At 56.2% G+C, this 23,176-nt stretch overlaps 1 protein-coding gene across 1 annotated transcript in view; it reads left to right on the top strand.

Annotated features, from left to right (window-relative positions):
• Positions 1-6,152: 6,152 nt before the first annotated feature.
• The window catches only part of ENG (endoglin), a 58,663-nt gene continuing 41,639 nt past the window's right edge, over positions 6,153-23,176 (top strand). The window contains exon 1 of the mRNA XM_075578531.1: positions 6,153-7,020. Within this exon, the coding sequence (XP_075434646.1) occupies positions 6,966-7,020 (55 nt within the window). The 5' untranslated portion in view covers positions 6,153-6,965. The remainder of the gene's footprint in view (positions 7,021-23,176) is intronic.

Genomic DNA, 23,176 nt, shown 5'->3' on the forward strand with positions numbered 1-23,176 from the left:
CCATGGGGTGTGCGCTCTCTCTCCATGTGGTGCGCGCTCTCTTTCTCTCTCCATGTGGTGAGCGCTCTCTCTCTCTCCATGTGGTGCGCTCTCTCTCTCCATGTGGTGCGCGCTCTCTCTCTCTCTCCATTTGGTGAGCGCTCTCTCTCTCCATGTGGTGAGCGCTCTCTCTCCATGTGGTGCGCGCTCTCTCTCTCTCTCTCCATGTGGTGCGCGCTCTCTCTCTCTCTCTCTCTCTCCATGTGGTGCACGCTCTCTCTCCATGTGGTGAGCGCTCTCTCTCTCCATGTGGTGCGCGCTCTCTCTCTCTCTCCATGTGGTGAGCGCTCTCTCTCTCCATGTGGTGAGCACTCTCTCTCCATGTGGTGCGCGCTCTCTCTCTCTCTCCATGTGGTGCGCTCTCTCTCTCTCCATGTGGTGCGCGCTCTCTCTCTCTCTCTCCATGTGGTGCGCTCTCTCTCTCTCCATGTGGTGCGCGCTCTCTCTCTCCATGCGGTGAGCGCGCTCTCTCCATGTGGTGCGCTCTCTCTCCATGTGGTGCGCTCTCTCTCTCTCCATGTGGTGAGCTCTCTCCATGTGGTGCGCTCTCTCTCTCTCCATGTGGTGCGCTCTCTCTCTCCATGTGGTGCGCGCTCTCTCTCTCTCTCCATGTGGTGCGCTCTCTCTCTCTCCATGTGGTGCGCGCGCTCTCTCTCTCTCCATGTGGTGCGCACTCTCTCTCTCTCTCCATGTGGTGAGCTCTCTCCATGTGGTGCGCTCTCTCTCTCTCCATGTGGTGCGCTCTCTCTCTCTCTCCATGTGGTGCGCTCTCTCTCCATGTGGTGCGCGCTCTCTCTCTCTCTCCATGTGGTGCGCTCTCTCTCTCTCCATGTGGTGCACGCTCTCTCTCTCTCTCTCCATGTGGTGTGTGCTCTCTCTCTCTCTCCATGTGGTGCGCACTCTCTCTCTCTCTCTCTCTCTCCATGTGGTGAGCTCTCTCTCTTTCTCTCTCTCTCTCCATGTGGTGAGCGCTCTCTCTCTCTCCATGTGGTGAGCGCTCTCTCTCTCTCTCTCTCTCCATGTGGTGCGTGCTCTCTCTCCAAGTGGTGAGCGCTCTCTCTCTCTCTCCATGTGGTGCGCTCTCTCTCACTCTCCATGTGGTGCGCTCTCTCTCTCCATGTGGTGCGCGCTCTCTCTCCATGTGGTGAGCTCTCTCTCATTCTCCATGTGGTGCGCTCTCTCTCTCCATGTGGTATGCGCTCTCTCTCTCTCGATGTGGTGCGCACTCTCTCTCCATGTGGTGCAGGCTCTCTCTCCATGTGGTGCGCTCTCTCTCACTCTCCATGTGGTGCGCTCTCTCTCACTCTCCATGTGGTGCGCGCTCTCTCTCTCCATGTGGTGCGCTCTCTCTCACTCTCCATGTGGTGTGCGCTCTCTCACTCTCCATGTGGTGCGCTCTCTCTCTCCATGTGGTGTGCGCTCTCTCTCTCTCCATGTGGTGCGCTCTCTCTCTCTCTCTCTCTCTCTCCATGTGTTGCACGTTCTCTCTCTCTCCATGTGGTGAGCGCTCTCTCTCCATGTGGTGAGCTCTCTCTCTCTCCCCATGTGGTGCGCTCTCTCTCTCGCTCTCTCCATGTGGTGCGCTCTCTCTCTCCATGTGGTGCGCTCTCTCTCTCTCCATGTGGTGCGCTCTCTCTCTCTCTCCATGTGGTGCGCTCTCTCTCTCTCCATGTGGTGCGCTCTCTCTCTCTCCCCATGTGGTGCGCGCTCTCTCTCTCCCCATGTGGTCCGCGCTCTCTCTCTCCATGTGGTGCGCGCTCTCTCTCTCTCTCCATGTGGTGAGCGCTCTCTCTCTCCCCATGTGGTGCGCTCTCTCTCTCCATGTGGTGCGCTCTCTCTCTCTCTCTCCATGTGGTGCGCTCTCTCTCTCTCCATGTGGTGCGCTCTCTCTCCCCATGTGGTCCGCGCTCTCTCTCTCCATGTGGTGCGCTCTAGTCTCTCTCTCTCTTTCTCCATGTGGTGAGCGCTCTCTCTCTCCATGTGGTGCGCTCTCTCTCTCTTTCTCCATGTGGTGAGCTCTCTCTCTCTCCATGTGGTGCGCTCTCTCTCTCTCTCTCCATGTGGTGCGCGCTCTCTCTCTCTCTTTCTCCATGTGGTGCGCGCTCTCTTGCTCTCTCCATGTGGTGCGCTCTCTCTTTCTCTCCATGTGGTGCGCTCTCTCTCTCTCTCTCCATGTGGTGCGCTCTCTCTCTCTCTCCATGTGGTGCGCGCTCGCTCTCTCTCTCTCTCCTTGTGGTGCGCGCTCTCTCTCTCTCCATGTGGTGAGCGCTCTCTCTCTCTCTCCATGTAGTGCGCTCTCTCTCTCCATGTGGTGCGCGCTCTCTCTCTCTCCATGTGGTGCGCTCTCTCTCTCTCTCTCCATGTGGTGCGCGCTCTCTCTCTCCATGTGGTGTTCTCTCTCTCTCTCCATGTGGTGCGCTCTCTCTCTCTCTCTCTCTCCATGTGGTGCGCTCTCTCTCTCTCTCTCTCTCTCTCTCCATGTGGTGCGCTCTCTCTCTCTCCATGTGGTGCGCTCTCTCTCTCCATGTGGTGCGCTCTCTCTCTCCATGTGGTGCGCTCTCTCTCTCCATGTGGTGCGCTCTCTCTCTCCATGTGGTGCGCTCTCTCTCTCTCTCCATGTGGTGCGCTCTCTCTCTCTCCATGTGTGCGCTCTCTCTCTCTCTCTCCATGTGGTGCGCTCTCTCTCTCCATGTGGTGTGCTCTCTCTCTCTCTCTCCATGTGGTGCGCTCTCTCTCTCCATGTGGCGCTCTCTCTCTCTCTCCATGTGGTGTGCTCTCTCTCTCTCTCTCCATGTGGTGCGCGCTCTCTCTCTCTCTCCATGTGGTGCGCGCTCTCTCTCTCTCCATGTGGTGCGCTCTCTCTCTCTCTCTCCATGTGGTGCGCTCTCTCTCTCTCCATGTGGTGCGCTCTCTCTCTCTCTCCATGTGGTGCGCTCTCTCTCTCTCCATGTGGCGCTCTCTCTCTCTCTCCATGTGGTGCGCGCTCTCTCTCTCTCTCCATGTGGTGCGCGCTCTCTCTCTCTCTCCATGTGGTGCGCGCTCTCTCTCTCTCCATGTGGTGCGCTCTCTCTCTCTCTCTCCATGTGGTGCGCTCTCTCTCTCTCCATGTGGTGCGCTCTCTCTCTCTCTCTCTCTCCATGTGGTGCGCTCTCTCTCTCTCCATGTGGTGCGCTCTCTCTCTCTCCATGTGGCGCTCTCTCTCTCTCTCCATGTGGTGTGCGCTCTCTCTCTCTCTCTCCATTTGGTGCGCTCTCTCTCTCTCTCCATGTGGTGCGCTCTCTCTCTCTCCATGTGGCGCTCTCTCTCTCTCTCCATGTGGCGCTCTCTCTCTCTCTCCATGTGGTGTGCGCTCTCTCTCTCTCTCCATGTGGTGCGCTCTCTCTCTCTCTCTCTCTCCATGTGGTGCGCTCTCTCTCTCTCCATGTGGCGCTCTCTCTCTCTCTCTCCATGTGGTGCGCTCTCTCTCTCTCTCTCCATGTGGTGCGCTCTCTCTCTCTCTCTCTTCATGTGGTGCACGCTCTCTCTCTCCATGTGGTGCGCTCTCTCTCTCCATGTGGCGCTCTCTCTCTCTCTCTCTCTCTCCATGTGGTGCGCTCTCTCTCTCTCTCTCTCCATGTGGTGCGCTCTCTCTCTCTCCATGTGGCGCTCTCTCTCTCTCTCTCCATGTGGTGCACTCTCTCTCTCTCCATGTGGCGCTCTCTCTCTCTCTCTCTCCATGTGGCGCTCTCTCTCTCTCTCTCTCTCTCTCTCTCCATGTGGTGTGCTCTCTCTCTCTCTCTCTCCATGTGGTGCGCTCTCTCTCAGGGGAGGAGACCCCATGCAGCAACTGAACCAAAAACTGGGGCAGGTATTGTACGTCTTTATTTATATAGCGCCATTAATGTACATAGCGCTTCACAGTAGTAATAAATGTGGTAATCAAATAAATAACAGATAATATAAATAACAGATCATGGGAATAAGTGCTTTAGACATAAAAGTAACATTGAGGAAGAGGAGTCCCTGCCCCGAGGAGCTTACAGTCTAATTGGTAGGTAGGGAGAACGTACAGAGACAGTAGGAGGGAGTTCTGGTAAGTGCGTCTGCAGGGGGCCAAGCTTTATGTATCATGTGTTCAGAATATTCAAAGTGCTATTCATATGCTTCTTTATGCAAGTGTGTCTTAAGGTGGGTCTTAAAGGTGGATAGAGAGGGTGCTAGTCGGGTACTGAGGGGAAGGGCATTCCAGAGGTTTGGGGCAGTCAGTGAGAAAGGTTTAAGGCGGGAGAGGGCTTTAGATACAAAGGGGGTAGAAGGAAGACATCCTTGAGCAGAACGCAAGAGTCTGGATGGTGCATAACGAGAAAGGTGACACAAAGCTCTGTGACAGGGCGAGCACCCCAGGGATGGGGGGGGGGGGGGGTGGGGGGGGGATACATTTTGTAATATTTTAGGTAGATTAGAAGAATGGGAGGGAGTGCGGCAACTACCATTTGAATGACAAAAAGTGCAAAATAATGCACAAAGATCCAAAGGCAGATATAATAAATACAGGATTAATGGCGCTATAACGTCACCAACTACACAGGATCGCAGCCTGGGAGTCAGTATTTCTGCAGACTTAGATGTAGGAAGCAATGCGGGTGTTAGGGTGTATAGGGCGTGGCGGTGGAAGCAGGGAGAGGGTGATGCCACTTTCTAGATCAGTGGCAAGACCTCACCCACAGTACTGTGTTCCATTCTGAAGACCAGGTCTCCGTAAGGACATCCATAAGTAATAATAATTGTTTGTTGTATAGCGCTGCTTGTTTTACGTAGCACTTTACAGACACAGGTCCTTGCCCCGCGGAGCTTACAATCTATGTGTTTGGTGCCTGAGGCACAGGGAGATAAAGTGACTTGCCCAAGGTCACAAGGAGCCGACACCGGGAATTGAACCAGGTTCCCCTGCTCCAACCTCAGTGTGTCAGTCAGTGTCGTTACTCGCTGAGCCGCTCCTTCTCAGATTGGAGATGGTTACTAGAAGGGTTACTAGAAGGGTTACTAGGATGGTTACTAGATGGGTTACTAGAAGGGTTACTAGAAGGGTTACTAGAAGGGTTACTAGAAGGGTTACTAGAAGGGTTACTAGATGGGTTACTAGATGGGTTACTAGAAGGGTTACTAGAAGGGTTACTAGGATGGTTACTAGATGGGTTACTAGATGGGTTACTAGATGGGTTACTAGAAGGGTTACTAGAAGGGTTACTAGGATGGTTACTAGAAGGGTTACTAGAAGGGTTACTAGAAGGGTTACTAGAAGGGTTACTAGATGGGTTACTAGATGGGTTACTAGAAGGGTTACTAGAAGGGTTACTAGAAGGGTTACTAGAAGGGTTACTAGAAGGGTTACTAGATGGGTTACTAGAAGGGTTACTAGAAGGGTTACTAGAAGGGTTACTAGAAGGGTTACTAGGATGGTTACTAGGATGGGGCACGATATGCAGCACGAGTCTCCCCAGGAAAGACTACAGGATGTGAATATGCGCAGCTTAGAGGAGAGAAGGGAGAGGGGGAAATGATCGTAAATTTCACATAGATAAAAGGTTTCAACAAAGTACAGGAGAGAAGCAGATTTCAGAAACAAGAAGTCACGCTCGGACGCTGGAGGGTGGCAGCCCGCGACGTGTGAGGAAGTACTTATCGGAAAGGGTGGTGGGTGCGTGGAATAGCGACCCAGCAGAGGTGGTAGGGGGTGATACAATAAGGGAAGTCAAACATGCTTGGGATAGGCAGAAGGCTAAATCCTTAATATGATGGAAAGCCAAAGGTCACATAGGGTCTGAGGTCTCACAGCAGATAGGAACATGGGCGGACAAGGGGGGCCACGTGCAGCCACGGGGGCCACGTGAAGCCACGTGCTTATTATCTGCCATCACAATTTATGTTTCTGTGCAAAACCACCCCCCAAAACAGCACCAGAATTATCAGAGGAAACAGTCCATTTGCCTTTCAATGTGATTCCTTTATGTTGATCGATCTGGTGCTGTGCTTGCACTGGTTTTGCACTGTGCTTGCACTGGTTTTGCACTGGTTTTGCAGCTGGGACACTTTAGTAAATAAATCCTTTGTTATAATAATAATGAGGATATATATATTTTTCTTATACAGCCCAGGACTTGTCTGCGTCCCTGCCCATCAGAGCTTACAATCTATCTATGGTTACTGAGGTACCGGGAGGAATAGGACCAAATGTACTAAGCGGTGCGAAACCACGGGGAAACCTTTACAGCCCATCCTAATTGTCCCGTAAGATACCTTAGCACTGCTTGGCCCATTGGCCACTTGCCCAACATTACATGGACCCGACACAGGCATACCACTTCAAAGACTGTGACATTTACCACTGCGCCAGTAGGGTCCCTGCTCCTTAACCACTACACCACGTCTCTGAGACGTGTGTTAAGAGGAGGGGGGGGGGGGTGTTCTGTTTTGCTGGCCCCTGTCCTGGTATTTGGGCTCCTTGGAGAATTTCTGCTTGTGTAAAAGGCATTTCCTCTCCGGCTGGGCCAGTGGTTTCCAGATGAATAAGACCTCCTCCTTCTCCCATCGCTCTGGTTTCCTGCAGACGTCCCTTCAGAGAGCTGAGCCGTGTCTGTGCCCCGCACAGAGCAAGCTGGACCTCTGTCCCACTCAGTCCCCCCCCCCCCTATCTCTCCTGTTGCATCACCAGCTTCCTCTCTCGCGCTCTCTCTCTCTCTCTCTGATTAATCGCCAGCGAATCTCTGCGAGAGCAACGAAATCTGGCTTTCCGTGGCCGCCTGCCTCTGCGCCGCTCTGTGCCAACCCGCCCAGCTGTGACCTCGCTCTGCCGCCGCACGCAGGAAGCCTGCTCCAAGCCGGCGCCGCTGGACACGGGCTAAAGACGGAGCAGAAACCCGGGGGAAGAGGAGGAGAGCAGCTGAGGGATGAAGGCGCTACAGCTGATGCTTTTCGTTCTCTGTCACGCCATGGGGCGGCCAAGTAAGTTCCCCAGCCGGCTGCCTTTCCGTCCCCAGTGTGGCCGATATAAAGATGTCTGCTTGCGCAGCCTCAGCACCGTTACGCTGACCGGAGCTGCTTTGTTTTCTCCGGCTCCCAAACTGCCCCACCCAATGAATGATTTATTGTGGGGGGGCAATAACAGAAGAGGGACATGTGCAGTGTTATTTCGATTGCTAGCTCTTCAGACCACGGAGACCTCCTCCTCCTTCACTCACGTCTGGTACTCAGCATGGTTCCTTCCGTGTATGTCTCTCTTTATTTGTGTGGCGCCATCAAAAGTACCCGACGCTTAGATAATAAGAGACATGCGCGTAAGCACTGCAGACATTAAAGGAAAAGGAGTCCCTGCCCCCAAGAGCTTACAATCTTAAACGGATAGTATGTCCATACTGTGCGTACATGGTCGGTCCAGATTAAAGGCAGCTCTCCGCTGCAGAATGGGGGTGGAAATGTGCCGCGGTCCCTTTGGGAGGTGGGGTGGGGGGAGGTGGGGGGGGGCGGCGTGGCCCCCACCGAGGGTTATTGCCAGAGAAATCACAGTTTGTGCAGCGCTGGCGTGGGTGAGGGGACACGTCGGGGTCTGTTAACTGAAGCCTTCCGGCTGCAAAAGTGGGGGTCAAATCAGTGCAAAATCAGTGCAAAATCAGTGCAAAATCAGTGCAAACCCAGAGCCGTATTCATCACCCAGGGGGGTCCCGCTGGGAGTAATGGGACTTTTCCTTGTGATCATTCTGTAGCTTTTGCATGGTCTTTGCCTCTGTATTGCATGGTCTTTGCCTCTGTATTGCAGCCAGAAACTTTAGTAAATAACCCCCTTAATATTAAGAACTATCTCCCTTAATCAGGAGTGGCCAACTCCAGCCCTCAAGGGCCACCAACAGGTCAGGTTTTCAGGATATCCCTGCGTCAGCCCAGGTGGCTCAGTCGATCTGCAGTGATTCTTTTCTTTCTTCACTGCTTCAGCACAGGTGGCTCAATCAGTCCCTGCTTCAGCACAGGTGGCTCAATCAGTCCCTGCTTCAGCACAGCCGGCTCAATCAGTGGCTCGACTGAGCCACTGGTTGAGCCGGCTGTGCTGAAGCTGGGATCGCCCTAATACCCGACCTGTTGGTGGCCCTTGAGGATGGGAGCTGGCCGCCCCTGACCTATATCAGATTGACGTTCTGAGAACAGAAAGGGGGGGTGACGTTTTTCTGAGCCCACGGATAACATCCCACGTCCCCCTCCCACGTCCCCCTCCCACGCCCCCCCGGGGGTTGCTAACGCTGCCTGGATTTGATTCCAGGAACATGTCATTTGTGAGAAGCCGGAGCAGGGAGAATCGGGGGACATTATGTGACTTCCTTCCCAAACAGGGGGGGGGGGCCACAGGCACTGAAAGGGTTATAACCTCAGGGGGCCCCGCGGGGAGCCAGCTGCTGGGTGTCTCTCCTTTAATGGACGCTAATCAAGTTGATTGGCAAATTGGTCGTTAGCTTGTGATGTCTTCCCCCCCTCCCCCCCCCCCACACACACAGCTGCTGGCGGCCGGCAGCCCGTCATGTGATGCATGTACCCCTTCATTTATTCCGGGGGCCCGCAGTGTACACAGCGCTTTGCAGATGTGCGCTACGAGGTCAATGAAATGCAGTGGGGAGAATGAGAGCCGCAAGTATATGGTAACATAAGGGAACCCTGTCCCGAAGAGCTTACACTCTAAGTGGCAACATCACAGGTTTCCAGTCCCGAGACAAGCCCTTATCCCATGATAACCCTACCCTGGTGTGCATCGTAGTGAAAGCAGCCCATGTTCATTCCCATATAGATTGTAACCCTGCGTGTGTAATACAGGGAGCACGGGGTGTTATTCATTGCAATCTTCTCTAAACTGCGATAGTTCCGATCTGGGCGCAATGAAACGAAAACTCCCGATTGAAGCCAATACTACAATGGCTCCCGATTGGCACTATTGCAGTGGAATGACTTGCTCCCTGCGTGCATTGTGTCTGTGCTGCGCGGACGCAGCGCAGCGGCCGGCTGCTTACACAGAGGCTTATCGGGAACCGCTTTCTGTGTATGTTGTGGGCAGTGAAGGGCGAGTGTGTCCGGGTCTGGGTGTCCTGTACTGCCCAGTGTGTGCCCACGTGGTGGGGGCTCCCAGCTCGCCCTTCCATCAGCTCGCCCTTCCATCAGCTCGCCCTTCCATCAGCTCGCCCTTCCATCAGCTCGCCCTTCCATCAGCTCGCCCTTCCATCAGCTCGCCCTTCCATCAGCTCGCCCTGCTCCCAGCTCGCCCTTCCATCAGCTCGCCCTTCCATCAGCTCGCCCTGCTCCCAGCTCGCCCTGCTCCCAGCTCGCCCTTCCATCAGCTCGCCCTTCCATCAGCTCGCCCTGCTCCCAGCTCGCCCTGCTCCCAGCTCGCCCTTCCATCAGCTCGCCCTTCCATCAGCTCGCCCTGCTCCCAGCTCGCCCTGCTCCCAGCTCGCCCTTCCATCAGCTCGCCCTTCCATCAGCTCGCCCTTCCATCAGCTCGCCCTGCTCCCAGCTCGCCCTGCTCCCAGCTCGCCCTTCCATCAGTTCGCCCTGCTCCCAGCTCGCCCTGCTCCCAGCTCGCCCTTCCATCAGCTCGCCCTGCTCCCAGCTCGCCCTTCCATCAGCTCGCCCTGCTCCCAGGCCGCCCTTCCATCAGCTCGCCCTTCCATCAGCTCGCCCTGCTCCCAGCTCGCCCTTCCATCAGCTCGCCCTTCCATCAGCTCGCCCTGCTCCCAGCTCACCCTTCCATCAGCTCGCCCTGCTCCCAGCTCGCCCTGCTCCCAGCTCACCCTTCCATCAGCTCGCCCTGCTCTCAGCTCGCCCTTCCATCAGCTCGCCCTTCCATCAGCTCGCCCTGCTCCCAGGTCGCCCTTCCATCAGCTCGCCCTTCCATCAGCTCGCCCTGCTCCCAGCTCACCCTTCCATCAGCTCGCCCTGCTCCCAGCTCGCCCTTCCATCAGCTCGCCCTGCTCCCAGCTCGCCCTTCCATCAGCTTGCCCTGCTCTCAGCTCACCCTTCTATCAGCTCGCCCTTCCATCAGCTCGCCCTTCCATCAGCTCGCCCTGCGCCCAGCTCGCCCTTCCATCAGCTCACCCTGCTCCCAGCTCGCCCTTCCATCAGCTCGCCCTGCGCCCAGCTCGCCCTTCCATCAGCTTGCCCTGCTCCCAGCCCGCCCTTCCATCAGCTCGCCCTTCCATCAGCTCGCCCTGCTCCCAGCTCGCCCTTCCATCAGCTCGCCCTGCTCCCAGCTTGCCCTTCCATCAGCTCGCCCTTCCATCAGCTCGCCCTGCTCCCAGCTCGCCCTTCCATCAGATCGCCCTTCCATCAGCTCGCCCTGCTCCCAGCTCGCCCTTCCATCAGCTCGCCCTGCTCCCAGCTCGCCCTTCCATCAGCTCGCCCTGCTCCCAGCTCGCCCTTCCATCAGCTCGCCCTTCCATCAGCTCGCCCTGCTCCCAGCTCGCCCTTCCATCAGCTCGCCCTGCTCCCAGCTCGCCCTTCCATCAGCTCGCCCTTCCATCAGCTCGCCCTTCCATCAGCTCGCCCTGCTCCCAGGTCGCCCTTCCATCAGCTCGCCCTTCCATCAGCTCGCCCTTCCATCAGCTCGCCCTGCTCCCAGCTCACCCTTCCATCAGCTCGCCCTGCTCCCAGCTCGCCCTTCCATCAGCTCGCCCTGCTCCCAGCTCGCCCTTCCATCAGCTCGCCCTGCTCTCAGCTCACCCTTCTATCAGCTCGCCCTTCCATCAGCTCGCCCTTCCATCAGCTCGCCCTGCGCCCAGCTCGCCCTTCCATCAGCTCACCCTGCTCCCAGCTCGCCCTTCCATCAGCTCGCCCTGCGCCCAGCTCGCCCTTCCATCAGCTTGCCCTGCTCCCAGCCCGCCCTTCCATCAGCTCGCCCTTCCATCAGCTCGCCCTGCTCCCAGCTCGCCCTTCCATCAGCTCGCCCTGCTCCCAGCTCGCCCTTCCATCAGCTCGCCCTTCCATCAGCTCGCCCTGCTCCCAGCTCGCCCTTCCATCAGCTCGCCCTGCTCCCAGCTCGCCCTTCCATCAGATCGCCCTTCCATCAGCTCGCCCTGCTCCCAGCTCGCCCTTCCATCAGCTCGCCCTGCTCCCAGCTCGCCCTTCCATCAGCTCGCCCTGCTCCCAGCTCGCCCTTCCATCAGCTCGCCCTTCCATCAGCTCGCCCTGCTCCCAGCTCGCCCTTCCATCAGCTCGCCCTGCTCCCAGCTCGCCCTTCCATCAGCTCGCCCTTCCATCAGCTCGCCCTGCTCCCAGCTCGCCCTTCCATCAGCTCGCCCTGCTCCCAGCTCGCCCTTCCATCAGCTCGCCCTGCTCCCAGCTCGCCCTTCCATCAGCTCGCCCTTCCATCAGCTCGCCCTGCTCCCAGCTCGCCCTTCCATCAGCTCGCCCTGCTCCCAGCTCGCCCTTCCATCAGCTCGCCCTGCTCCGGGAGATTAAAGATGCAGTCCACCCCGACTCACGCACCTTCATCGAGGGGGTTTTGCAGACCGGAGAGCCTTGTCACCCTATCAACTTCAGCTCTCCGGATCTTTGCGTGGAACCCAAACCACGGCAACCCCCTCGGGCTCCCATCTCCCCCAAACTCAGCGGGTTGGGGGATATGTCCCCGGCATGTTTTCGCGGCATGCAGAGGAAAGTCCTGTATTCTCTGGTGCTCCATATAGTGCACTACCTCGCCCTTGTCACCCGCCCAGACACCATCTGGAGGCGGGTATTTCTTGGGAACGAGGGCGAGAGACCCCGGTGGAGAGAGCTCTATTCAGCTTTGGTTCCCCGTCCCGCCGGGGATTTGAGTTGGGGGGTCCCCCACGGAGCGCTGAGCACAGGAGAGTACTTGGCACACTTCACGGACTCCCCCGCCGCCTGTCCCTTCTGTGGCGAGCGGGGGTCCGTATTCCACATTTACCTGAGCTGCGCCAGACTGCAGCCCCTCTTATCCACCTTGAGGAGACTTCTTCTGCAGTTCTGGCTGGGTTTTTCCCCTCATCTTTTTATTTTGGGTGCACAGTGTCCCGAGACAATAAGGGACCTCCTAGGGATCTCCTGGTCACCCTGCTCCTGGCAGTGGCTAAGGTAGCCATTTACAAGACCAGGAAGCAGTGTTTGGAGAGGGGGGTCCCAACGAACATCGTGGCAGTGTTCCGGGCACTGGTGCACTCCCGTATCCGGGCAGAGTTCACGTACGCCGAGTCCGCTGGGACGGTTTCGGAGTTTGCCTCCCAGTGGGCGTTAGGCGGGGTGCTCTGCTCGGTGTCCCCCATCGTGGGGTCTTCTGAGTTAACCCTTCTTTTTGAAGTGCACTTTTTACAGTGCACGTGTTGGTTCCCTTATATATTTGTTTGACTGTTTTTTCTTTGTTCTACTTGGCAACAAGTAGAATTGCTTCGCCGGCCAATCAGTTTTAAACCAGATCAAAATAGACCCACCTCGCCCTGCTCCAAGCTCGCCCTTCCATCAGCTCGCCCTGCTCCCAGCTCGCCCTTCCCTCACCTCGCCCTGCTCCCAGCTGTTCCCCTGCTCCCAGCTGCCTGTGCGCCCCTGAAATTACAATGCGTGCAGCTCCCATATGTGGCCCGTGGGGTGTGATTGTAAATCCCAATTGCAAATCAACTCCAGCTGCTGTACAAAGGGGTTTATTTATCACAGGCTCCCGCAGCCCTGGAACAGCACGGAACAATTGGATAAATCGTGTGCTGTCTCTCAGCTGAGTGACTTTGATAAATAAACTCAGCTGTTTATACTGTGGGGTGTCTGGTGGGGGGGGGGGAGAGCGATAGCCTAGGGGGGGGGGGCAGTGGGAGCAACTGTCTGGGAGAGGGGGGTCAGAGGGAGCAACTGTCTGGGAAAGGGGGGTCAGAGGGAGCGACTGTCTTGGGGGAGCGACTGTCTGGGGGAGGGGGGTCAGAGGGAGCGACTGTCTGGGGGAGCGGGGTCAGAGGGAGCGACTGTCTGGGGGAGGGGGGTCAGAGGGAGCAACTGTCTGGGGGAGGGGGGTCAGAGGGAGCGACTGTCTGTGGGAGGGGGGTCAGAGGGAGTGACTGTCTGGGGGAGGGGGGTCAGAGGGAGCGACTGTCTGGGGGAGCGGGGTCAGAGGGAGCAACTGTCTGGGGGAGGGGGGTCAGAGGGAGCGACTGTCTGGGGGAGCGGGGTCAGAGGGAGCAACTGTCTGGGGGAGGGGGGTCAGAGGGAGCGACTGTCTGGGGAGGGGGGGCAGAGGGAGCAACTGTCTGGGGGAGGGGGGTCAGAGGGAGCAACTGTCTGGGGGAGGGGGGTCAGAGGGAGCGACTGTCTGGGGAGGGGGGTCAGAGGGAGCGACTGTCTGGGGGAGGGGGGTCAGAGGGAGCGACTGTCTGGGGGAGCGGGGTCAGAGGGAGCGACTGTCTGGGGGAGGGGGGTCAGAGGGAGTGACTGTCTGTGGGAGGGGGGTCAGAGGGAGCGACTGTCTGGGGGAGCGGGGTCAGAGGGAGCGACTGTCTGGGGGAGGGGTCAGAGGGAGCAACTGTCTGGGGGAGCGGGGTCAGAGGGAGAGACTGTCTGTGGGAGGGGGGTCAGAGGGAGCGACTGTCTGGGGGAGCGGGGTCAGAGGGAGCGACTGTCTGTGGGAGGGGGGTCAGAGGGAGTGACTGGGGGAGCGGGGTCAGAGGGAGCGACTGTCTGGGGGAGGGGGGTCAGAGGGAGCGACTGTCTGGGGGAGCGGGGTCAGAGGGAGAGACTGTCTGGGGGAGCGGGGTCAGAGGGAGCGACTGTCTGGGGGAGGGGGGTCAGAGGGAGCGACTGTCTGGGGGAGGGGGGTCAGAGAGAGCGACTGTCTGGGGGAGGGGGGTCAGAGGGAGCGAATGTTTGAGGGATGGGGGAGGGAGGGGGCAAAGGGAACCACTGACTGTGCCGAGGCCCCTCGGTGCTGAGGCCCTTCAGTGCAATGCGGCCCCTCGGTGCTGAGGCCCTTCAGTGCAATGCGGCCCCTCTGTGCTGAGGCCCCTCAGTGCAATGCGGCCCCTCGGTGCTGAGGCCCCTCAGTGCAATGCGGCCCCTCGGTGCTGAGGCCCCTCAGTGCAATGCGGCCCCTCGGTGCTGAGGCCCCTCGGTGCTGAGGCAGGTACCTGTAGTTTCATTGGAATAGAATACTGAGTAATACTGAATACTGAGTACGACCAAGCACAATGCAGTCTAAACCAGGGGTGGACAACTCCAGTGCTCAAGGGCCACCAACAGGTAAGGTTTTCATGATATCCCTGCTTCAGCACAAGTGGCTCAATGTGGCTCAGTCATTATGACTGCACACCTGTGCTGAAGCAGGGATAATGATGACCTGTTGGTGGCCCTTGAGGACTGGAGTTGCCCACCCCTGGTCTAAAGCTTCTTCCTCACATATTTGGTAGAGTTCAGAAACACGCGTCTTTATGCCGTGTACAGCGACTCCGGCGTTTCCGTTCATGCGAAATGGGGTACTCCGGTCTTATTACAGAAGTTGGGGTACTCCGGTCTTGTTAGTACAGAAGATGGGGTACTCCGGACTTGTTATTACAGAAGTTGGGGTACTCCGGACTTGTTATTACAGAAGTTGGGGTACTCCGGACTTGTTATTACAGAAGTTGGGGTACTCTGGTCTTGTCATTACAGAAGTTGGGGTACTCCGGTCTTGTCATTACAGAAGTTGGGGTACTCCGGTCTTGTCATTACAGAAGTTGGGGTACTCCGGACTTGTCATTACAGAAGTTGGGGTACTCCGGACTTGTTATTACAGAAGTTGGGTATTCCGGTCTTGTTATTACAGATGTTGGGGTACTCTGGTCTTGTTATTACAGAAGTTGGGGTACTCCGGTCTTGTTATTACAGAAGTTGGGGTACTCCGGTCTTGTTATTACAGAAGTTGGGGTACTCTGGTCTTGTTATTACAGAAGTTGGGGTACTCTGGTCTTGTTATTACAGAAGTTGGGGTACTCTGGTCTTGTTATTACAGAAGTTGGGGTACTCCGGTCTTGTTATTACAGAAGTTGGGGTACTCCGGTCTTGTTATTACAGAAGTTGGGGTACTCTGGTCTTGTTATTACAGAAGTTGGGGTACTCTGGTCTTGTTATTGCAGAAGTTGGGGTACTCCGGTCTTGTCATTACAGAAGTTGGGGTACTCCGGTCTTGTTATTACAGAAGTTGGGGTACTCTGGTCTTGTTATTACAGAAGTTGGGGTACTCTGGTCTTGTTATTACAGAAGTTGGGGTACTCTGGTCTTGTTATTACAGAAGTTGGGGTACTCTGGTCTTATTATTACAGAAGTTGGGGTACTCTGGTCTTGTTATTACAGAAGTTGGGGTACTCCGGTCTTGTTATTACAGAAGTTGGGGTACTCCGGTCTTGTCATTACAGAAGTTGGGGTACTCTGGTCTTGTTATTACAGAAGTTGGGGTACTCCGGACTTGTTATTACAGAAGTTGGGGTACTCCGGTCTTGTTATTACAGAAGTTGGGGTACTCCGGTCTTGTTATTACAGAAGTTGGGGTACTCTGGTCTTGTTATTACAGAAGTTGGGGTACTCTGGTCTTGTTATTACAGAAGTTGGGGTACTCTGGTCTTGTTATTACAGAAGTTGGGGTACTCTGGTCTTGTTATTACAGAAGTTGGGGTACTCCTGTCTTGTTATTACAGAAGTTGGGGTACTCCGGTCTTGTCATTACAGAAGTTGGGGTACTCCGGTCTTGTTATTACAGAAGTTGGGGTACTCTGGTCTTGTTATTACAGAAGTTGGGGTACTCTGGTCTTGTTATTACAGAAGTTGGGGTACTCTGGTCTTGTTATTACAGAAGTTGGGGTACTCTGGTCTTGTTATTACAGAAGTTGGGGTACTCTGGTCTTGTTATTACAGAAGTTGGGGTACTCTGGTCTTGTTATTACAGAAGTTGGGGTACTCCGGTCTTGTTATTACAGAAGTTGGGGTTCTCTAGGTGTGTATGTATATGTTTATTTGCATCGCCTGGCCATGTACACAGCGCTGTACAACATTACAATTGGAGGTAAATAGTGTACATTACAAACAATGGGAATAAGTGTAACAGGTAAATTACAACATAAAGCTAACGGAGCCCCTGCCCCAATGAGCTTACAATCTAATAACAGAAGTCGGGGTTCTCTGTACCCCATCGTCGCGTCACACAGACCACGGCCTTTGATGCGAGCAGAGATGGGCCCGGTCCGTGTTATGAAGTAAATGGTGCCACGGGACCCGGATTCCTCGGTGGTGTCACCTCCCCTCGCGACGTGAGAGGGGTCAGCGCAGGAAGTGACCAGCGGTGCCTGGAATACCCGAGAAGCGCTTCCACCACCGCGGCTGTGTCCGTCTGGCTGGCTCCATCCTGTTAACATTGAAATAGGACTGAAGTGCTCGTCCATCCTGTATCCTGCTCCTAGCTCGGAGACGCGCGGTCAGCGCTCAGATCTGCAGCGCTGGGGAGGCTGTGCGGAGACGCGCGGTCAGCGCTCAGATCTGCAGCGCTGGGGAGGCTGTGCGGAGACGCGCGGTCAGCGCTCAGATCTGCAGCGCTGGGGAGGCTGTGCGGAGACGCGCGGTCAGCGCTCAGATCTGCAGCGCTGGGGAGGCTGTGCGGAGACGCGCGGTCAGCGCTCAGATCTGCAGCGCTGGGGAGGCTGTGCGGAGACGCGTGGTCAGCGCTCAGATCTGCAGCGCTGGGGAGGCTGTGCGGAGATCGCGCTCAGATCTGCAGCACTGGGGAGGCTTTGCGGAGACGCGCGGTCAGCGCTCAGATCTGCAGCGCTGGGGAGGCTGTGCGGAGACGCGCGGTCAGCGATCAGATCTGCAGCGCTGGGGATGCTGTGCGGAGACGCGCGGTCAGCACTCAGTTCTGCAGCGCTTGGGAGGCTGTGTGGAGACGCGCGGTCAGCGCTCAGTTCTGCAGCGCTGGGGAGGCTGTGCGGAGACGCGCGGTCAGCGCTCAGATCTGCAGCGCTGGGGAGGCTGTGCGGAGACGCGCGGTCAGCGCTCAGATCTGCAGCGCTGGGGAGGCTGTGCGGAGACGCGCGGTCAGCGCTCAGATCTGCAGCGCTGGGGAGGCTGTGCGGAGACGCGCTGTCAGCGCTCAGTTCTGCAGCGCTGGGGAGGCTGTGCGGAGACGCGCGGTCAGCGCTCAGTTCTGCAGCGCTGGGGAGGCTGTGCGGAGACGCGCGGTCAGCGCTCAGATCTGCAGCGCTGGGGAGGCTGTGCGGAGACGCGCGGTCAGCGCTCAGATCTGCAGCGCTGGGGAGGCTTTGCGGAGACGCGCGGTCAGCGCTCAGATCTGCAGCAGTGGGGAGGCTGTGCGGAGACGCGCGGTCAGCGCTCAGATCTGCAGCGCTGGGGAGGCTGTGCGGAGACGCGCGGTCAGCGCTCAGTTCTGCAGCACTGGGGAGGCTGTGCGGAGACGCGCGGTCAGCGCTCAGATCTGCAGCGCTAGGGAGGCTGTGCGGAGACGCGCGGTCAGCGCTCAGATCTGCAGCGCTGGGGAGGCTTTGCGAGACGCGCGGTCAGCGCTCAGATCTGCAGCGCTGGGGAGGCTGTGCGGAGACGCGCGGTCAGCGCTCAGATCTGCAGCGCTGGGGAGGCTGTGCGGAGACGCGCGGTCAGCGCTCAGTTCTGCAGCGCTGGGGAGGCTGTGCGGAGACGCGCGGTTTATCTGAGCGCTGGGGAGGCTGTGCGGAGACGCGCGGTCAGCGCTCAGATCTGCAGCGCTGGGGAGGCTGTGCGGAGACGCGCGGTCAGCGCTCAGATCTGCAGCGCTGGGGAGGCTGTGCGGAGACGCGCGGTCAGCGCTCAGATCTGCAGCGCTGGGGAGGCTGTGCGGAGACGCGCGGTCAGCGCTCAGATCTGCAGCGCTGGGGAGGCTGTGCGGAGACGCGCGGTCAGCGCTCAGATCTGCAGCGCTGGGGAGGCTGTGCGGAGACGCGCGGTCAGCGCTCAGTTCTGCAGCGCTGGGGAGGCTGTGCGGAGACGCGCGGTCAGCGCTCAGATCTGCAGCGCTGGGGAGGCTGTGCGGAGACGCGCGGTCAGCGCTCAGATCTGCAGCGCTGGGGAGGCTGTGCGGAGACGCGCGGTCAGCGCTCAGATCTGCAGCAGTGGGGAGGCAGTGCGGAGACGCGCGGTCAGCGCTCAGATCTGCAGCAGTGGGGAGGCGGTGCGGAGACGCGCGGTCAGCGCTCAGTTCTGCAGCGCTGGGGAGGCTGTGCGGAGACACGCGGTCAGCGCTCAGATCTGCAGCGCTGGGGAGGCTGTGCGGAGACGCGCGGTCAGCGCTCAGATCTGCAGCGCTGGGGAGGCTGTGCGGAGACGCGCGGTCAGCGATCAGATCTGCAGCGCTTGGGAGGCTGTGCGGAGACGCTCAGTCAGCGCTCAGATCTGCAGCGCTGGGGAGGCTGTGCGGAGGCGCGCGGTCAGCGATCAGATCTGCAGCGCTTGGGAGGCTGTGCGGAGACGCGCGGTCAGCGCTCAGATCTGCAGCGCTTGGGAGGCTGTGCGGAGACGCGCGGTCAGCGCTCAGATCTGCAGCGCTGGGGAGGCTGTGCGGAGACGCGCGGTCAGCGCTCAGATCTGCAATACTGGGGAGGCTTTGCGGAGACGCGCGGTCAGCGCTCAGATCTGCAGCGCTTGGGAGGCTGTGCGGAGACGCGCGGTCAGCGCTCAGATCTGCAATACTGGGGAGGCTTTGCGGAGACGCGCGGTCAGCGCTCAGATCTGCAGCGCTGGGGTGGCTGTGCGGAGACGCGCGGTCAGCGCTCAGATCTGCAGCGCTTGGGTCTCTCAGGGGTTAAAGATCAGTGTGCAGTTTGTGTGCTTCAGAGGGAATACATAGAATGTCCTGTGTGTACACGTGATGGGCGGCTGCATCTCTCTGTATAAGAGCACCGCAGAGTGTCAACTATATCTTCTCTCTAGGCCTCTCGTCTCTACATGTGTGTTATTTCTCTCACTCTGGGGCCTATGCAGAGAGCAGCGCTATTTCGAAATTCGCCATTTTTTGGAGAAAATCGCGCAGAAAGCAGCAGAAAATGGCGAGTTCCGAAAAACGCGCCAATTTTTCTTTTCTATTTGTAAAACTCGCCTCGCGGCTGGCGAGAACCTCAATCTCGCCAGTTTTAAAAATATCCGTATGCAGAGAGGCGCGAACGGCATCTAGCGGCTGTTCGCGCCAATAAAATGGCGCGATTGTCTCCTTTTTGCCTCGCCAAAAAAAACTGGCAAGAAGCTGCCGCTCGCGGCCATTGCAAAGGGAAAAAAAAGGCGCGAATTTGTTTTTACACGTTTCTGAAGCGCGCATCTCGCCAATTTAAACTCGCCACACGCATCCATGTTAAACATAGCAGAATTCGCACTTTTCTGCATATGGAGAATAAAACTCTCCAAAAAAGCTACTTTTTAATAAATTCGCCAATTTTAAAATTCGCTGCTCTCTGCATAGGCCCCTCTGTCTCTGCTCTCTCTTTCTGTGTCTCTTTGCTCTCTCTTTCTGTCTTTCTGCTCTCTCTTTCTGTGTCTCTTTGCTCTCTCTTTCTGTGTCTCTGCTCTCTCTTTCTGTGTCTCTTTGCTCTCTCTTTCTGTGTCTCTGCTCTCTCTTTCTGTGTCTCTGCTCTCTCTCTCTGTGTCTCTGCTCTCTCTCTGTGTCTCTGCTCTCTCTCTCTCTGTGTGTCTCTGCTCTCTCTCTCTCTGTGTGTCTCTGCTCTCTCTCTCTGTGTCTCTGCTCTCTCTCTCTGTGTCTCTGCTCTCTCTCTGCTTCTCCGCTCTCTCTCTGTGTCTCTGCTCTCTCTCTCTCTGTGTCTCTGCTCTCTCTCACTCTGTGTCTCTGCTCTCTCTCTCTGTGTCTCTGCTCTCTCTCTCTCTCTCTCTCTCTCTCTCTCTCTGTGTCTCTGCTCTCTCTCTGTGTGTCTCTGCTCTCTCTCTGTGTCTCTGCTCTCTCTCTGTGTTTCTGCATGTCTCGCGCTCTCTCTATCCGTCTGTCTGTCTGTCTCTTTGCTTTCTCTCTCTCCCTGTGCCTATCTAGTGTGTGTGTGTGTGTGTGTGTGTGTGTGTGTGTGTGTGTGTGTGTGTGTGTGTGTGTGTGTGTGTGTGTAATTTTATTTATATAGCACCTGCAGTGTTCTCAGCGCTTTACAAAAGAGACCATACACTACAGGGAATTCTAATACAATAAATGCTACAAGCATAAAATCAGACACTAGGAAAGGAAATCCCTGCCCCGGAGAGCTTACACTCTAAGTGGTATGTTGGGAGTTACAGAGGCGGCAGGTGAAGGAATAAGTGCAGTAGATGGCAGAGCTTGGCCACAATGGGTGGTGAGTGTGGGACCGTGGCCACGAGTCCAGGCTGTTGGGATGCTGCAGTCACGAGGTGAGTTTCTAGGTTTGCTTAAAGGTGGGGAGAAGGTGCTTGGCGTATACCGAGTGTGAGGGACTTCCACAGGTAAGGGGCAGGGAGGGCAAAAGGTTTAAGGCGAGAGAGAGAGCAGAAGGGGTGGAAAGGAGACAGTTATGAGCAGAGCGCTGGAGACGAGCAGGGGCCTAGCAAGAAGTCAGAGCTCATATGTAGGGAGGCGAGTGGCGAGGCTGGGAGGTAAGGGAGGGGAGCTGTGGTGATTGCAGCTGCAGGATCTGGGATAGCTTGCAGCTGCAGGATCTGGGATAGCTTGCAGCTGCAGGATCTGGGATAGCTTGCAGCTGCAGGATCTGGGATAGCTTGCAGCTGCAGGATTTGGGATAGCTTGCAGCTGCAGGATCTGGGATAGCTTGCAGCTGCAGGATCTGGGATAGCTTGCAGCTGCAGGATTTGGGATAGCTTGCAGCTGCAGGATTTGGGATAGCTTGCAGCTGCAGGATCTGGGATAGCTTGCAGCTGCAGGATTTGGGATAGCTTGCAGCTGCAGGATCTGGGATAGCTTGCAGCTGCAGGATCTGGGATAGCTTGCAGCTGCAGGATCTGGGATAGCTTGCAGCTGCAGGATTTGGGATAGCTTGCAGCTGCAGGATCTGGGATAGCTTGCAGCTGCAGGATTTGGGATAGCTTGCAGCTGCAGGATCTGGGATAGCTTGCAGCTGCAGGATTTGGGATAGCTTGCAGCTGCAGGATCTGGGATAGCTTGCAGCTGCAGGATCTGGGATAGCTTGCAGCTGCAGGATTTGGGATAGCTTGCAGCTGCAGGATCTGGGATAGCTTGCAGCTGCAGGATCTGGGATAGCTTGCAGCTGCAGGATTTGGGATAGCTTGCAGCTGCAGGATTTGGGATAGCTTGCAGCTGCAGGATCTGGGATAGCTTGCAGCTGCAGGATTTGGGATAGCTTGCAGCTGCAGGATTTGGGATAGCTTGCAGCTGCAGGATTTGGGATAGCTTGCAGAGGAGAATGTGGCGAGCGGGAGGCCCGTTAGTAGCAGTATGTTACAATATTCCAGGTGGGAGAGGATACAGAGTTTTTTAGCAGTACATTGACAGAGGAAAGGGTGGATCTCGGACATCTTACAAAAGGAAGAAGTAACAAGTTTTAGTAAGAGCATAAATGTGACTGGGGGAGGGGTTGGGGGCAGACGCGTATTAAGAGCTTATTTGGCGCTAAGCGAGGTACCAGTTTGGCCCTCCCCTGTAGCGCGTGCTACCAGTGACACTGCGCACACATATATATATACGGTATATACAGGGCCGGCTGTGAGTTTTGCGGGGCTCGGTGCCGTGGGGTTTTGGCGGGGGGGGCCTCTTACCTTCTGCAGAGCGGCATCTCCTCCTACGTCGCGTTGTCATGGCGACGCGTGGTCACATGATTGCAGGAGGCGCTGCTCCGGAAGAGAAGGTAAGAGGGTGAGCAAATACCCGCAGAGGCAAGAAAAGAGAAGAAAAGAGAAGCAAAAATGTGACATGGTAACATGATTAAAACTTAACGTCTATTATAAATCGGATTATGAAATATCAGACTTATAGGCAACGCGAAAATGATTAAAATTAGACAAAGCACAAAAGACCCAACGGAAGCCGGGGGTGATATCCACTGTTCCGAATTATATTCACACCGCTTAGGTGCAGCCAATGGGTGTGGGTGGGATAATCCCTAAAAAGGCTGATCTTTAGATAAATTCAATGGTGACACGAGCCCCTCCGAGGGGAAGACCGTTCTTAAGGGTGGAGCGAGCGAGTGTTTGTGTTTGAACTAGATCAGCAGACAGGACTGGTTTTTAGACCATTTGAATTGTGGATTTAAACAGGTTCAGCAATAGCAGTTGTCACCAGGAGGAAGACACCCCTCTGAGGTCAGGAGGGAGTATTTAACTCCGTGTGCTTTCGGATGTTTGAACTTCAGCAGCAGGACTGGCTTTCAGACCATTTCAGTTGGGCATTTAGACAATTTCGGAGATCACATTGTCCCCTCAGATAAAGAAGATCTTCTTAGATATAGAGGGAGTGTGCGACGCTTAGTGACCTGGTTTACACTTTACTAGCAAATAGGACTGTTTTTTTTTTAGACCATTGGAGTAGTGCAGATCGAATATCAATTGTCCTGTAAGGAGTTTTAGTGTACAAACCACTGGATGTGGTCCACTGCTTAGGAGTTAATGTCTAGAAACACAGGACCGGTTATGTGCCATATGATTAAGTGGTCCAAGTGGTGTAACCACATAAGCAGCCCCAAACCATCACACTCCCACCCCCATGCTTGACGGTTGGGATGAGGTTCTTCTGTTGGAACGCAGTGTTTGGTTTTTGCCAAACATAACATTTCTCATTGGGGCCAAAAAGTTCTACCTTTGACTCGTCTGTCCAGAGAACATTGTTCCAGAAGTCTTGAGGATCATCCATGTGCTCTTTGGCGAACTTCTATGAACACCGTTCTTGTTCAGTCATTTTCTGATAGTTGAGTCATGAACCCTCACATTAGCCGAGGCGAGAGGGGCCTGCAGATCCTTGGGTGTTACTCTGGGGTTCTTTGTGACTTCCTGGGTGATTTGCCGGTTTGTTCTTGGTGACATGTTGGTAGGGTGACTGCTTCTGGGTAGAGTGACTGTGGACTCCATTTGTAGACTATCTACAGTGGATTGGTGGAGCCTTTCTAGACCCTTTCTAGACTGATGAGAATCAATAACGGCTTTT

This window comes from Ascaphus truei, chromosome 21 (assembly GCF_040206685.1).
Source record: "Ascaphus truei isolate aAscTru1 chromosome 21, aAscTru1.hap1, whole genome shotgun sequence".
In the NCBI taxonomy this organism is placed as follows: Eukaryota; Metazoa; Chordata; class Amphibia; order Anura; family Ascaphidae; genus Ascaphus; species Ascaphus truei.